At 37.2% G+C, this 16,944-nt stretch overlaps 1 protein-coding gene across 2 annotated transcripts in view; it reads left to right on the top strand.

Moving 5' to 3' along the window:
* fam171a2a (family with sequence similarity 171 member A2a) overlaps nt 1-16,944 on the top strand; it is a 41,703-nt gene that overhangs the window by 3,432 nt on the left and 21,327 nt on the right. For both annotated transcript variants that reach the window (XM_081348228.1, XM_081348229.1), the window contains exon 2: nt 9,828-10,055. In XM_081348228.1, coding sequence (XP_081204354.1) covers nt 9,828-10,055 — 228 coding nt within the window. The remainder of the gene's footprint in view (nt 1-9,827; nt 10,056-16,944) is intronic.

Below are 16,944 nucleotides of genomic sequence, written 5' to 3'. Positions count from 1 at the left end.
ACTCTATGCTTTTATTTGGGACACAATCCCTGCATTGTTCTGCATGAAGCTTTTATTAGATGTCATCGAAACTTGTATGACTTTATGCAGCTCCATTGAAATCAAATCAGCCATACAGATAATTGTATAATTGACTACTACAGTCAGATTCTGGAAGTATATATCCCATAAATGTTCTCTACAGGGGAATTGTTTTTTAATGATAACTTATAAAGACAGACCTACTGTGAGCAACGAGGATGTTAAACGATGGTATATCAGCCCACATTATTTCAACGCATTTTTATCATCGAAATTCCTAGTGAAAAATTACATTCCCCATAATTTTTCAAAGAAATCGCCATGATCAGAGAATTGCAACAAGCCAAAAATTGTTGATGATTAAAGGTGTTTTCATTAACTTTTTCCCTGCGAGCATTTTTTGAAAAAAGCTGCCAGCCAGCGCCAGCAGTTCTGTCAGGACCACTATCGTTGAATACGATTGACAATTAGCATACAGTTTGGATTGGCGGTATGGTTCCGTTCTGGGCAAGAACTACCTGCGCATCCATGCAGCCTAGCATGGATAAGAGCAGGGAGAGCAGCAATAACTCACCTTAGGGTAAACAGAACAGAACCAACATGAATGTATGCAGATCATTAATTCAAGATTTTAAAGTACAACATAATTCGAGAATTTTTTCTTATTCAAGGGAATCATAATGCCAAATCCTGACTGGGCAAGAGGAGGAGCTTGGGATGGAGGAGGGTAATTAGCTCCTGAGAAACGCGATAGCAGCTGATAATACTGAAGGAGCTTATACAGTATATGTATACAGTGATAGGCGTCGTATTCCTATAGGTAGACGTGGATCATCTGAGAGTCAGCTGATGCGAGCTTGACTAACGTGACCTGCCAGAACTGACGCTACGCTTGATTTCGTGATAATTTTTGCAAAGGCCCCATGAATATTTTGTAGTGTGAATATCTGAACATGCAATATTTCAAAAGAAAGAACAGCATCTGCTTTTAAACAAAAAAGTTGTATTAGGCTATAGGTTAATCATTCACTTGAATGTAGGTAAGTTTCATTAAAAAAAGCTACATTTTGAGCAAAAAGCTGAGAAAATTGTGTTTTTGTCAGACTACATCCAGATCGGATTCAGACCGATAATCAAAAAAACATAGATGGAGTAGATCGAGCCCATCAACACCACTAATGCTTGCACAGTCCTATAGCTCGTCCTGGGTCGACATTTCATTCAGTAACATTGGGCAGTTTTGATTTATATGCTGTTTAGTGTTGATGATGGTGTTATTTTACGTATATATGCATATGTTTCGCTTGTTTCTGCTTCTTCTTCGCATGTCTTTTGATCAGGAGATTCTGTACTATTTCAGAAGATGTGTAATAGCGCCCTCTACCACAGAACAGCGAAAAATCCATCAATGGCAGGGAAGCATTGTCTCATAAATGACGGAAAATTCCATCAGTGGTGGGGAAAGAGTTATCTGAGGAGGAGTTTAACTCTTTCCCTGCCAGCCAGCGGCAGCATTTTTAATCATTTTCACAAAAATGTCTTGGCCCCCAGAATATTTTGTTGTATGAATATTTGACCATGCAATATATCAAAAGAAAGAACAGAGCCTCTTCTTTTAAACAAACAAACAAAAACATTTCATTCTAGCTTCATGCATTCTTTGTTTTAATCAAAACTTGAATGTGGGTAATCTTCTTAAAAAAGGCTAGTTTGAACAAAAAGTTGAGAAAATCACTTTTCTTTTGTCAAAGACTACGTGATTAAGAATGACAATCAAAACAAATGGGGTAGATCGAGTCCATCAACACCCCTAAAGCTGCACCGTCTTAACCACTTCCTAGGTCGACGTTTCATTCGGTAACGTTAGACAGTTTTGATTTATATGCTGTTTGATGATCGCAATATTTTACATGCCCATATGCAGTGCTGTCGTTAGAGTTTAACTTGTATTAAATGGTTCCATTAACCACTATTAGAGAGTGATATGAAGTGAATTGAGTTCTGTTTTGTGATTTTGCACATTTAAAGCACCTGCATTGGCAGGTCATAGAAAGGTCTTTCTGAGGTGACAGCAGATCTTTTATTTAAGGCTCTTTATAGCTGGGACTGTTTGTGGGTGGAAGGGTACAGAATAGCTTGGCAGGATTTTCTGGTTACACGGGCCGTCACATCTTTAAGGAGTGTGCGTCTGGCCATCAGCCCACCGTGAACTCCCCAGGCAGCTGTTCAAAGGTAGGAATTTCTTTGTTGACACCAGACACCCTCGCGCTTAGAGGAAATGGCAGATTTATCAGCAGCAGAGCCCCTGTAAACCTGACCTCTGAGGAGATACTGCTTCACATCATCACAATGTGTCTAGATGTTTTGATTGGTGGGCGTGAAAAGCTTTGGGAAAAATGCATGAAAAATTTGGAGATTACATCATCTACATTAAACCCAAGATGGCCTTTTGCCCATAAAACACACTACAGCCAGACATATTCTAGCACAGCAGCTTGTTTATTATGTTAAATCTGTGTTTTGCTCAGTATTATTGTCTAATATGAGTTTAGTGATGTTTTGAAACAGTAATCTGGATTAGGCTTTAAAAAGGGTTTCTAATTTTGCTTGTAATCCTTTTTCGTCATGCAGTATTCTTAGCAGACTGTTACAGTTACTGTTGGGCAACTCATTCAGTGGAAATAAATAAAACGTAGTAATGAAAAGCGGAACGATTCAATCATGTTATTGTTGATGCACAACATTCATGTTGTAGTTAATTATCTGTTAAAAGTAATTTTAAATCTCGTACTTGGCTTTCTAAATGTTAAGCCTGTTTTTGTTTTTATTGATAAAAATGATATGTTTCTGCTGAAGCTTTTTTATTCTTGATAAATTGTCTAAATCTTTTTTCATTTTTAAGTGCCTACCATTGACAGAGGAAGCAAGCAGTCTTGTGAATTTCAGGCTCGACAAACATTTCCTCGTGCAGAAGTCTATATAAATTCCCTGAGCAACAATGGGTTCATTAGAGCTGAGTCAACACATTTCTGCTGTGCTTTTCCTCCCCGGGGTTGTATCAAAACCTTTAGAGGCCTTAGAAGATATTTTTTCACTTCCAGCAAAATCTGGCACTCTGGATGACTGGTTTATTTTTGCAGCCTTTTAAATCTGTAAAGATGCCAGAGCGTACAAGCTAAATGTGTACTAAATCACAAGTCAGACCTTGAGCTATTTGATCTTAGTTTTTTTTTTTTTTTTTTTTGGATCCTAGCAGTGTTTTTTTCCTCGCATAACAACCAACATGAAAATATCTGCAAAAGCTCCTTGTTTATAAGCATCTCATGAGGAGACAGAGACCACGTGCATCTCAAAGTGTTATCATCACATGAAGAGTGGGTGTGCCCTAATATTGGCATAGAACAAATAGAAGTATGTTTTTTTTTTTTTTGTCTAACTATTGCATAACGTTTTGTCCTGCTGTCGGACCTGAGTTACTGTTTTCCTGGACAAAGGACATCATCCAGCTGGTGCTTAGAGAAAGGGTGAGGCTTTTGGGAATGATTTATGAGATGTTCTGTACTCAGGACTCTACAAAGCAGGTTTAGAGACTCTATCTATCTATCTATCTATCTATCTATCTATCTATCTATCTATCTATCTATCTATCTATCTATCTATCTATCTATCTATCTATCTATCTATCTATCTATCTATCTATCTGTCTATCTATCTATCTGTCTGTATGTCTGTCTGTCTGTCTGTTGGTCTGTCTATCTATCTGTCTATCTATCTGTCTGTCTGTCTGTCTGTTGGTCTGTCTATCTATCTGTCTGTCTATCTATCTATCTATCTATCTATCTATCTTGTCATTGTAAAATTATTTTATTATTTTTATATCTTAATTTATTTTGAAAATAAGGTAACACTTTAGTTTAGGGTCCAATTCTCACTATTAACTATAGCTGCTTATTAACATGAATATTACTAGGATTTTTATTAGTACTTATAAAGCACATAATACTGCCTTATTCTACATGACCATATTCTACAATCCTATTCCTACCCAATACCTACCTTTCTAACTATTAATAAGCAGTACTTAGAAGTTTATAGAGGCATAAGTTGTACTTAATAGTTAATACTGAGAATCGGACCCTAATCTAAAGTGTGACTGAAGATTAAAATACAATTAATTTTAGAAAAAGAAATTTATGAGTTAATTTATAATTAATTACATACATATTTTTTTCTATTACTTTATATATTTGTATTATTGTGTAAATGTAACTATTTTGCGGTTTCCTTCTCTTATACCACAGAACATTGTGTCACTGACCAGGTCGTCATTCACATGATCATAAGACGTTTCTTATATTTTTGTTTTGGTGGCTTATTATGTGGATACTTGTGCACATCACTCCAGCAACAGTAAAATTTTCGTTTACAAATCAACTTAAATGATGTATTATGTTTTAAGTATGTGTTATGTTCTGGCCAAATCTTTACTTGCTTTTGGTGCTGAGTGAATGTTCATTTTGGACCCTGCTACCACAAATACATCACTGTGTGTGTTTTAGCCATAGACTGTAAAAAATAGGTTTTAGCACTGAAATGTGCTGTTTATTCAGCCCTCACAGTAAGGATACGGCTACGCTGCCTTTATGTCTGAGCATCCCAGTGAAACCCAGTGGTTTTGGCAAACAGGGCTCCTGACAGGCAGACATTCCTGCTTGGCTATTAACACATCATCTGCCTGCCTGAAAAAACAACAGGGTGGTCTGGAGCCATTGGTAACACCAGGACCACCTCTCAACCAGTTAATACCACCTTTTCCCCCATGGGTTTTAGATATAGAGCAGAAATTTGTCTTGTAGGACTTCCTAACTTGACCATCTTTTCCCATTTTCAATTCTGCCGTAACACTTGCCCAAACAATAAGGCTTTACAAAACAAAACCAGAGATAAAGATATAGAGAAATTTGCATGAAAAAGTTTAAAAAGCATAACGTAATGGTTTATATTGATAATTTTGCCATTTGAGATGTTTATGGTCTGTTGAGTGGTACTAGAAGACATTTCAACGGGGCAGAAATCTTGAAAATGTTTATTATCCAAAAGTGAGACTTTGCAAACTGCTGGCAAATGTCCATTAGTGCTTCACTCCGAGTGCTGTGGTCTCCATGCAGTCTCATCAGCTGCCTATAACAAAAAAACGCAGCCTGCAGGGAAACGCTGACCACTGTGTGAGTGAGTGGAAGAGATTTCGCTCCCTAATACAAGCAAATAATGAAGTGCTGTTTGTTTTAAAGAGACTATCACAGTGGACAGGACTAAACATGGAAAGAGTAGAAAAATGTAGGCTTCGTTTTCACCTTCCACTCAAAGGCAGACAAATATTTATATTTGACAAATTTTGCTTTAGTTTTCAATAAACATTTAGTTGTAGTAAAATACGTTTTTCTGTGAGTTCAGTTTTCCGCTGAGGCTGAGAACTTTTATGTCGCAGAAATGTTTCTTGGATTATTTGCGCCTTGCACTTCGACTCAAACAATAGACAGGAAATGGAATTGTGTGCAGGAAATCCTTGTGGCTGAGTGGAAGTGAAGATTCTTTTGTTTTTAAAAGCCTTTTCAGCTCTTTTAATGTCCTTCTGAGGAATCATGAATGTGTAATATTAATAAAATATATATATTAATGTAATAATATATTAAGCATGTCGCTGTCTCTGATTCCTCTTTCAGTTAAAGGGTCGATATGTCAGTCGATATTCTGATAAATAAATAAAAATCCATGCTCATTTTACCAATTCCAAACCACACCAATCTCAAACCAACTATTATTAATTTTATAAGTGATAGGGCTATATAATTGTTAACGCGGGCTGGAAGTGAAAAACGTATATTCAGATGTGCATAATTTATTAAGCAGGTTTTCTTTTACAGGGAAAATAGGCCAAAAAACTGATTTAACTCGCACTAAACAGTCATTATTATTATCTGAGAGAAGCATATGAAGCCGCTGCTCATAGAGCATGTGAGTTATTTTTGGTGCCTTAGTGGGCTTGAATGGTCAAAAACACACACTTATGTGTCAAAATGCCTGTCTTTGCAAGTATCCTTCTAAACACAGTCGTTTGTGTCTTAAATGAAGGTAAACCGTTAAGAAACAAACGCATGTGTAACAGTATATTAGATCCGTGCTTTTACATGACGTTTTATTAACAAGGTTCGGGAGGAGCACGTTCAGATAATTAACACAAGTGGAGAGCACTCAGCAATCAATGGTAAGAGGTATATATACTCAGCAGTCTCACCTCATTTCATTGACAGTTTTTGCAGCATCCCTCCACCACCCCTTCTCCACGCTTCTAGTCCTAAAACACTTACATACGGGGGGAGTACTCTGGGTTCGGGCCGAACTCCGAGCTCGGAGCCCTCCCTCCGGACAGCACGCCAAACACGCATTAAACTTTACCCCTTCAAAATTATATGTAAGTGTGAACTCGTGAATCTTAAAAGGACAGCAGCCTAATAAACCTGCTGCTGTCTGTCATTAATGTTAATCAAAGAACAAAAGACAAAGAGAAAATCTCTCACTGCTCTTGACTGAATATATTAATAAATGTAGATTTAATTTACACAGTGCATTTACTCATTTACATACTACACAAGTACTCATTTGCATTTTTGAGTACTTTATACAATTTATGCAGTATTTCTGATTTCTAGTGCTTGAAGTTTATCAGGTAGGTCTTTTTCATTTTTGTTTTCGTTCTGTAGTTTTTGTTCTATTGCTTGTACTTTGTTTCTTTGATCTTATTTTATAATTGACTGTTTACTTTTCTTCAGTAAGCTTGTTTTTTTATTTAGTTAGGCTTGTATTAGCCTATTTTTGTAATATTGAAATTGGTGATGAGAATTAAAAAATTTCAATTGTCTTATTTATTTTATATCAGCCTTATTTAAAGCAAACTATTTTGTGATATACATTGTTATCGTAAAATAAAATGATTTGTATCGTGATATAAGATTTTGGTCATATCTCCCACCCCTAATCTGTGGTGTGCAATTAGATCTACAGCCCATCACTTACTCAAAGGATCTTATTTTTTGAACCGAACTTGTATCCCCTCACCAGGAAATGCAGGGACCCATTTTTTCCCACAGTTAGCCTGCTGACATCTCCTAGTATCCATGGTAACATGCATCAATTGACCCATTTAGAATCAAAAGAATGAGAGGTTCTGAAGGACACTGCAGCATGCAAGTGTGAACAGAAAGCAAAACAAACATTGGTACGCAGTTCAGGTTGGAAAATATGACTTTTAAAGTAAAAGTTTTTTTCAATAAAAATATATTTGCCCAAAAAAATGGAAACTTAAAAACTACATTTAAACTTCATGAATCCAGATGTAACCATGTGTACCCAGATCACCAAAAAACAGGGCAAAGACTTGCTATCTCCCTGGCCTGTTTACATGTCTTTAAATGGCTTGTAAAAATGCTGGGTGGAATGAACCAGGTCATCCGTTTCGAACAGTAAGCACATGTCCAGCAACTAAACCAGACAGCATTTCTGCATTTGCCCAGTGTCAATCGAACATGGTGGCAGACAATCTGGCTCACTGAGTAGAGACTCAACTGCACTCCATGCTTTATGGTCTTCAATGTAAACAAGCCAGAGTGCGTCACGTGCCGGATCAGGACAGACACTTCTAAACATAGTCATGTCATTTGTTCAGTGTAGGTCACTGGGTCTAGAAGTTCTAAGATAAACTCTTAGTGAATGTGTAGGTCAATAAGTCAGTAAGACTTGACTAAATTTTAGTACCATACACGGATGTAGTATTGTGTAGCTTTTGTTTGTGGTCCAGTTTACCACTTATCAATCAATTAGAAAGGAAAGATGGTCTGACTAACATGTAAAACTTGCATTCGTAGTTGCTGTTGAGGGACAGGTAGATTTGGAATAGATTGCTCGATTTGGTGATAAAACGATAAAGACAATTATTCTAATATATTTTTCCTCGATTAATCGATAACAGGAGTACGATAAATTTCCGATTTAATGTTTATGCGCCAAAAGTGGAACGAAACAGTGCTGCTCATTTCAACTACTCCACACGGACCATTTATCCGCAAAGTTCAAATGGCAGCGAAGCTTACTATACTATAGCTGATGCATTTACTCGTTGGTCTCGGTCACACGACCACTAAACAGTGCTGTGAGATCCAGTGAGAACTTAGAAGCGCTTAAATTCAGTGAAGAACACAAATATCTCAGAGATTTAAATCCTGATGAAACGGCGCTGACAAACAGGAGAAACACTGCCAATGATACAGTCAGAAGGCTTTTCAATCTACAAATCATTTACCATGGATTTACTGTTGTAAGACTAACTGCACCATGGTATTATTGTGGCAGAAATGTGGCATATTATTAATGAAGACATGATTTTAATGGAATATAATTACAGTAATTTGTGTGATTTAAGCTATAGCATTTGTGCATTTACACTAAATGAATCCACTACTGTTTTTCATAAAAATACCATAAAAACCATTACATTTTTACCATGGTAGTAGTACTTATTTTAGAACTTAAACATTTAATTTCAGCTAGTTGCAGAAGCAACATTTCTTGTTTTCATTTGGTTCTGTTACGATCACCAGTGAGAATCAGAGGGCACTCCGACCCGGACAAACTACATCTCCCATAATTCTCTGCCTGGACTCATCAGCACTCATTGTTTTCACCTGTGTCTCATCTTCTTGTTTATTCACCCTATATAAGCCTCTGTTCTTTCTGTCATTCCCTGTGAAGTCTTGTTTAGTGTTACACTGCAATTCCAAGAATTCTCCTGGTTTTCTTTATCTTGGCTTTCGATCTTCTGTCCTGTTTTCTTGGTTTCCTCTGTTTTTGCCTGTGCCCCATGACCCTGTTATTGTTTGGACTGATTACCCAGTGTTTATGACCTTTGCCTGTTTTCGACTACGATTGTGGATTACCCTTTCAATAAATACTGCATTTGGATCCTCAAACTTTGTGTCTCAGAGCAGTTTGTGACAGATTCAAGTTTTTTTTTAGTTTTTTTTATTTCACTTAATGCTTATTTTATTTCAAGTAATGAAAATTTGTTTATGGTTTGTTTTAGTAAATTATAATAACCCTGATTTGTACATGTCAGTTCTGTATTAAAATGATTTATTTTATAAAAATAAATACTTGCTTTAAGATGCCATATTATGCCCTTTAACAAAGTCTTGATTTTGTTTTTGTAGTCTACTAGAATAGGTTTTCGTGCTTGAATGTTAAGAAAATATATATATATATATATATATATATTATTTTTTTTTCACATATTTTACATTGTTGCAGCACCTGTCTTCCCATTCTCTCAGTAATACTGTTTTGTTACGGTATATATGAAGCCCCTCCTTCTGCAAAGCTCAATGTGCTCTGATTGGTTGGCTGGACTAGTGTGTTGTGATTGGTAAACTGCTTTGAGCGTGTTTCGGAATTGTCACACCCCTTATCATAACCGTGCGTTTCAGCAACACAACTCAACCAGGCCTCGTCCCTTTTTATTTTTATTTTAAATAAAGAATATTGTGAAATCAAGACTACAATCAAGGTGTTACATAGAGTTCAAAAACAGTGCTTACTGATACAGAGAATAACTCCCTTGGGAGGGACTTTGCTTTGTAACTTAGCAAAGACCTTTTTATGCTCAAACAGCAACATTACACACTAAAGAAAGTTGAAAATATAAAAAAAGCATAATATGTCCTCTTTTAAAAAGCCTTTAATTCTTGTTTTCACAGAGGTGCTGATTAAAGTCCAGGTTTTCGATAACAGCGACCTGTCACCCCTAAAGGAATCCACAGTTCAGGTGTGTGGAAACCAGAGCATCTTAGCATCCAGTCTTGCTGGAGGAGATGGGATTGTCACACTTACATTCCTGTACCGGCCAGGAACGTGGGTCATCGTCACAGCATCAAAGCACGGATTTGTCACAAACTCAGCACCCTGGCATGCCAGCCGCATCCCGCGTGAGTACTTCCTGTACTATTGGAAGACTGAACGTTTTCTACATTGTGTTGGGGGAAGCCTACAGATTATTTTTAGAAACCGAGTATTCAATTTCATGCTGAAATGCACGCGCATTAACTGGACTTCCTGTCAAAACTGTTAGAGCAAGACCAGTTAGTGTTTATGGGCTTCTCTGAAATCATGTTAATCCCTTATTAAAAATGAGGGATATATCTGAAGCATTTGACTGTAGATTAAAAGGTTCCTGGCTTCTATCTAGATTAAGGGTGAGAGAAAAAAATCAATTCACAGATGCATTTAGGATTCTCTTTTCAACAATTCTGAATCGATTATGAATTTTTTATTTTTTTTTTTACTGCAGAATGCACTTGCATCTCAAATTGCTTTCATGACTCGAAATGAATGTAAACACAGTAATTTATGTCTTAAGGGATTAGACAGACAGGACAAACATCTGATATGTCAAAATAGAGCTGTACATTAGTGTGAATGCGGCCGATTAGATGTATGTTTTGAAGCTATAGTATAGCCTATATAGTTAGCTGAAAATTCTTAAAGGGGTGGTTGATTATGATTTCACTTTTCTAACTTTAGTTAGTGTGTATTGTTGCTGTTTGAGCATAAACAACATCTGCAAAGTTCCAACGCTCAAAGTTCAAAGCAAAGGGAGATATTTGCTTTTTTTTAAATAGCGTTTTAACAACAAAGGGCTGGTAGGGACTACACCACTTTCCTCCCGGGTTAGTGACATCACCAACCCTAGAATTGACATAAACCCCGCCCCCGGGAATGGGATTTATAGATTATCATGACAGAATATGCTAATCAATGACTAGAAGATAGTTAACTCCACATCAGCTGCATAAATTCTTCAACTAACCATTCAGAAATGTCCTGTTGCTTCTACATGTTGTCACCTCCTCTTGAGTCTCTCCATCATTGTGTGACTCGAACATAAAAGGCTAAAAGTTTTTTGTTTTTTGTTTTTTTCTGTGTGAGGTAAAAGGACACAAGCTGTTGAAGGTCCGCCCTCTGTGACGGAAGCAGCAGCTCATTTGCATTTAAAGGGACAGACACAAAAACGGTGCATTTTTGCTCACCCTCAAAAAGTGACAATTTTAACATGCTATATAAAAATATCTGTATGGTATATGGAGATAAAACTTCACATACACACTCTGAGGACATCAGAGATTTATTTGACATCTTGTGAAAAGGGCATTATACCACCCCTTTAACCCTCAGATGTCGGAGATCACGCCGGCGTGATCTGCTCGCTTTTTTCCTTGTGAGTTGAATTGAGACCCGAAATACTCTTTTGACTTTGATTTTACAAAACAAGTTTCATACATCAATCGATTCTGTTAAATGTGTATTATTTTTGTGTATACTCACAATAAAAACAAAGTGTTGTGCTTTTTGCCAAATAAAGAAAAATAAACACGAGGCGAGTTCTGCCTTCTCTCTGCCAGTGTAGTCCATTCTGAAACGCGTCCGAAAATGAACAATAACTCAGCGAATACTCAGTCAAACAGGCATACAGTCACACAGGCATGAAGCTTGAATTCTCTTCTTTTTAATGAAGTAATTTATATAAAAAACAAATATTCTCATCTTGTGAAATCTGTATTAAAAGAGAGCGATTCCAGTCGAGCTAATTACATCTGATTCAGATGTAATGTGACTCCGCCCACGGAGAGCGCGCGCTATTCAAACGCAAATGTCTGAGGCAATCCACGCAATCCTGTGAACGCCCCCATATCAGCTCGAGAAAACACAAGTTTATTCAGATCATTACTTGTTTACACCGTCTTGCAGCTGTGAGGAATAATAATGGAAAATGTCCCCCAGAAGTGCGGGTATATCGAGGAGCGAGCTGAGGAATACTAGTAAGTTTTTTCCTTCTCACGTGAATTTCTTCACGTGGGTTTCTGTTTATGAATGAATGAACGGCAGAGATGCGCGCTGTTTACCACAGCTGGCAAAGACAGTTTAAATTTAAATCGCGTGTGTGAATGAATGATGATGTTTCAGCAAACTGTATTGCTATACTGAGATGAGTAAAAATCGACTGAAATATGCTGAAATAAAATGTAGGCTATTTGTATAAGCAACATATTAAACTGCAAATTAACAATATGCCCTAATATTTCATGAAAACAACGTTACAGTCAGGCGAAATATGAAAGTAATGAATACATAGATAAAATGTAGGCCTATAATCATTTTTTTTTTACAAAGAAAGAGTACACTTGAAATATTGTTGAAATTGTAATATTGTTGTAATTGTAACCTTTTTAATAAAATGGCAAAACATATTTACAAGATAGATGTAAGCAAAATCTTAAATGGTCAATATAAGTCTTCTTCTAAATATATCTTTGTCCTTGCATTGTGGCTCATTCAGTGTCACACCTGAATGAATGGCTAATTATGCAGAGTCATTATGCAGAGTGGGTGTTCTAAGTTGTAAACCACTCCTCGTTCACGCCCCCTCGCATATTGGCTTTCCAAGCAAAACCTGTTTTACATCAATTTAAATCATGCCCTGTTTGTGCTTTATAGAGTGAATTTACACCTTTGCCATTAATATGTTTATAAGCAACTGAAAAAAGCACAAATGTCAGGGCATGTCAGAACATCTCAAGGGCCCCAAAAACAGCCCAGACCCCAGAGGGTTAACATACAATTGTAGAAAAAAAATGCATCGATAATAGTTTTACCATTGTGCTGTAGCCCTCTGAATCGTAATCGAATCTAATCGTGTAGTGCCTAGAGATTCCCACCCCTAATTTAATGCCCAAATTTTACAATTCAACTAGGTTTCTGTCACCCTGAGTGACACTGGCAAGAAACACAAAACACAAAAAAATGTCTAAATTCTGATTTATATTCCATATTTACTTTTATTCAAAATATCTTAAAGTGTATTTTAGTTAAACGTATTATTAGTTTATTAGCCATTACATTGCCGTTTCGAGTGCAACTGTTAACATGGTGATATTTTTGCTCATGGACTCAGTGAACTTTCCAAATCTGACGAGTGATTTGCGATCTGTTGGCTTCGTCCTATTATTTAGATCAACCATCTAGATCTGTAATCCAGATGGAGCTTTGCACACAAATGGACAGGAATGTTAAACAACACTCCCAGTGTGGAGCGTGCCGGCCCGCGTTGTGATACCTAGCAGCTGCTCGGAGTCGGGCCCCAGACGGCCGTGTCCTCTTTTGACTCTCTCGCTCTAAGATTGGCTCAATTCTGTTTGCACAACAGCATGCTCTCCTCCGCCCCTTTCTCTCCACCCAAACCCCACCCAGTTATGCGGTCAGACCTCTGGAGAGGGGAGGCAGTGAAATCATGTATTTCAGCATAAAGCTGTCTGTACGAGCAGCTGGAAGCCACTTAGCCAGAGGGGTTACAGATATGGAGACAGCCAGCAAATGTGACTCCATGTCGTGCCAGACCTGCCGGGCTGGTAAATGAAGGCATGTTTAGTATGACATTACCCTCTTGGGGGGGCATTGCACACATTCCCATTGAGTCACACCAAATTAGGAAATGCTGTCAAAAATGTGGATGACATATTGTGTAGATCAGGGGTGTCCAATCCTGGTCCTGGAGGGTCACTGTCCTGCAGAGTTTAGCTCCAACCCCAATCAAACACACCTGAACAAGCGAATAATGGTCTCACTAGGCATAATAGACACTTCCAGACAGGTGTGTTGAGGCAAGTTGAAGCTAAACTCTGCAGGACAGTGGCCCTTCAGGAGCAGGTTTGGACACCCCTTGTGTAAATGAAATGAAGTTGCGGAAGAAAGGAAGTTATTGAATTAAATGAAATGTGAGGACACAGTCCCTTTACAGATCAATTTACAGGAATCAATTAGAGATTAATATACTATGCCCAAAGTCTGAGTGATATTAGAAATGTAAGATATATTCTTTGTATTGATGGCAAGACCAATCAACTGTCCAAAATGAAAAAAGTCAAATAGAGTTGGTAAGTAGAGTTTGATATTGATAGAAATTTTCCCACAAGTTCTCGATTAATTACAATTTTTGAAATCAGATTTATTTGGGACATTTCGTTATTATCATTCAACTACTCTAGGCCTGCTTGTGTGTTTGTTTATGCATACAGGCCAGAAGCACAACTTGTTTCCCGTCACTTTGTCAGTCACATCGCCTTTATACAGCACTTTATACAAAACAGATTGTTTCAAAGCAGCTTCACAGTAAAATAACGATGCAACGATGCAAACAGAATTAAATTCTGCTGTAAAGCAGCTCTAGACAATATTAAACAGTCATTATTAAGTTGAATTATTTCAATGTTGATTCAGTTCAGTTCAAAAACTGTGGAAGTTCATCAGTTATGCAATAATATCAAGGAAGCAGCTCTGAAGAAAACAGTGATGTCATCATCCAGCTCAGTTCGGTTCTCATCCGTTAGTGTTAGTGCAGTCAATTAATAATATTACAGAATATTAAGTGTCCCCAACAAAGCAAGCCAAGAGGCGACAGTTACAAGGAACCCATGCTCCATCGGTGACAAAAGCTGAGAAAAAAAACCTTCCAGTCTTCCAGGGCCAGTTCTCTTCTGGTCAGACGAATGAACATGGTGTGGTTTAATTTCCGGCTGCATCACAAGTCAGATTGTGGATTGATTTTATCCAGTTCCTTCTGCTTGAAGATCGGGATACATTATGCTAGCATTTGGTGAGAGGGGAGTTAAAGCTGGCCATTTTGTCAGTATAATATTTTTTTTAAAGAAATAATATTTATACTATTAATAAACTATACATTATAGTATATAATAAGTTAATATCAAATATAAAAAAAAAAAAAACCATTGTTTTAACATTAATATATATCATTCAGTCCCTGTTCATTTACACCTGCATGTGGCTTGTTAACAGCACATTCCTGTGATGGTTATAATCGTACTAATAGTTGATAAAGTCCTTTTAATTGGCAGACTCATATTTTAATCTGGATGGTTGTTTTAATGCAGGGCAGATGAATTACATGACTAGCAGTGGTGTGAAAATGACTTGATGCCAGTCATTTGAATGATAATAATGCATTGGTCTGTACTCCAACTCCAATCTGTTTGCTATCAAAACATCTGCCCCCCATTCCTCCTCCATTTCGTCTCTTAGCCATGCTGAAAAAGGGTTTCTAAAAAAAACTACAGTGTCGTGGACGTGGAGTTTTAACTGTCCCTGCAGCACTTTGATAATCTGTGTGAGTCACGCAAACTCGGGAGAGAGAGCGAGTCATTCTCATGGAGTGATAAGGCAGTTGCTTGCGGCTCGGATTAAATCAATTGAAGTCGGGAACACTTGTTCTGTCCTCAATTGGCCTATCTCTCTTAGTCCATTATGGTTTAACTGAATAATTCTATTTTACTGATTTTAAAGAGCCCATGATATCACAATTGGGTTCTGTGTCTTTCAATTCATGCTAATATTAGCTTGAGGCCATCTGCAGTGACCCCAAAGCATTTAAAGGAACAGTTCACTATTAAATTATCTATTAAACAAGTGTTCACACTGACACCAATTAAGGTCAGCTTATAATTATTTAAATAATAAATGCTTGATATTAAAATTCCATATTATGTTGTCTTTAAATATATGTGAAGTAAAACTAAACCTACAATATTGTTTTAAATTCTACAAGTCGATTTAGACATCACAATATTATTTTATACATTATGAAAAATAGAAATTTATTTTGAGATCTGTCAAAGATAACATTTAACAGTGTTAATAAATTATTTTAAAGATACATTGGGATAAAAGATAAAGTGAATGGTAAATGACTCTCTCATGACTCTCTCTCTCAATATCATAACAGATATTGTACTAATACATTGTGCATCTCTATACATTATTCTGAGTGAATTCTGTATGATCAAAGCCAGGGTATATAAATGTGTTATGTGTCGTCACAATGCTTCAGAAGGTAACTAAGGTCACAAATGATGTAAAATTAAACCACACAATGCATTACCCTCCCTCTCTTCATACACACTTTTCTTTGAGCTTCTAGCTAATGCAGTGTGGGCAGTATTGTTGTCGTTCCCTTTATTTTGTTCACATACCTACCAAGCAGAATATTGAAGAGAGCAGAGCCCCTTCTGTTCAGGGCATCTGTGCTGTGTGTGCGTTCATGTATGCATAACTGCATGGGTGTAAATGTGCATGAATCGCCTGTGTCATGTTTCCTACAGTCTGTTCCTGCAAGTGACAAGCTTTCTTGATCTCAGGGAAATCTGAATGCATTATACTGTGCATTTGGGTCCTAATGTCTTTTGGTGGCCTGCTAAATTCTCAAATACACAGCAGACAGTCCCATACAGAAACTGATCAAACTTGTTTTATGTTTTTGCTAATAATCCTGAGAGCATTCATTACATTGAAGAGCTTGAATAAAATCATGTTCTTATGAAATAAACACTGGAAAACATAGAGCTCAGGGTAGTCGGGGGACATTACAATGTGCCATAGCAGATGGGAAAGAGACACAGAGGATTTCTGCTCCCAGCATGCAGCAGTCTTCTGGAGTACTGCCAGCATATGTCCTCCTGCCCGTAGAGAGCACTCAAGGGTGAGGTACATTTCAGATTAGCTGACAAAGATAGATGACTAAAAAAGACTTTTAAATAAAGAAATATTTAATGTTGGCATGCCACGGGTAACATTTATTTTATGCTTCTCATACTTCACATAATATGAATAATACGTAAGGGATAATGTATAGAGAGGCGGTCGTTATAGCGAATAACAACCCCGACAGGCTGAACAGGACCCCGACGCGAAAGCGAAAACACATACAAACGCCACAACAACTACATATTCAGAAAACACATACAAACGCCA

Source organism: Scardinius erythrophthalmus (genome assembly GCF_964197995.2).
Source record: "Scardinius erythrophthalmus genome assembly, chromosome: 1".
NCBI lineage: Eukaryota > Metazoa > Chordata > Actinopteri > Cypriniformes > Leuciscidae > Scardinius > Scardinius erythrophthalmus.
Note: the sequence above shows the minus strand (reverse complement) of the source record. Positions and strands in the feature narration are given on the sequence as shown.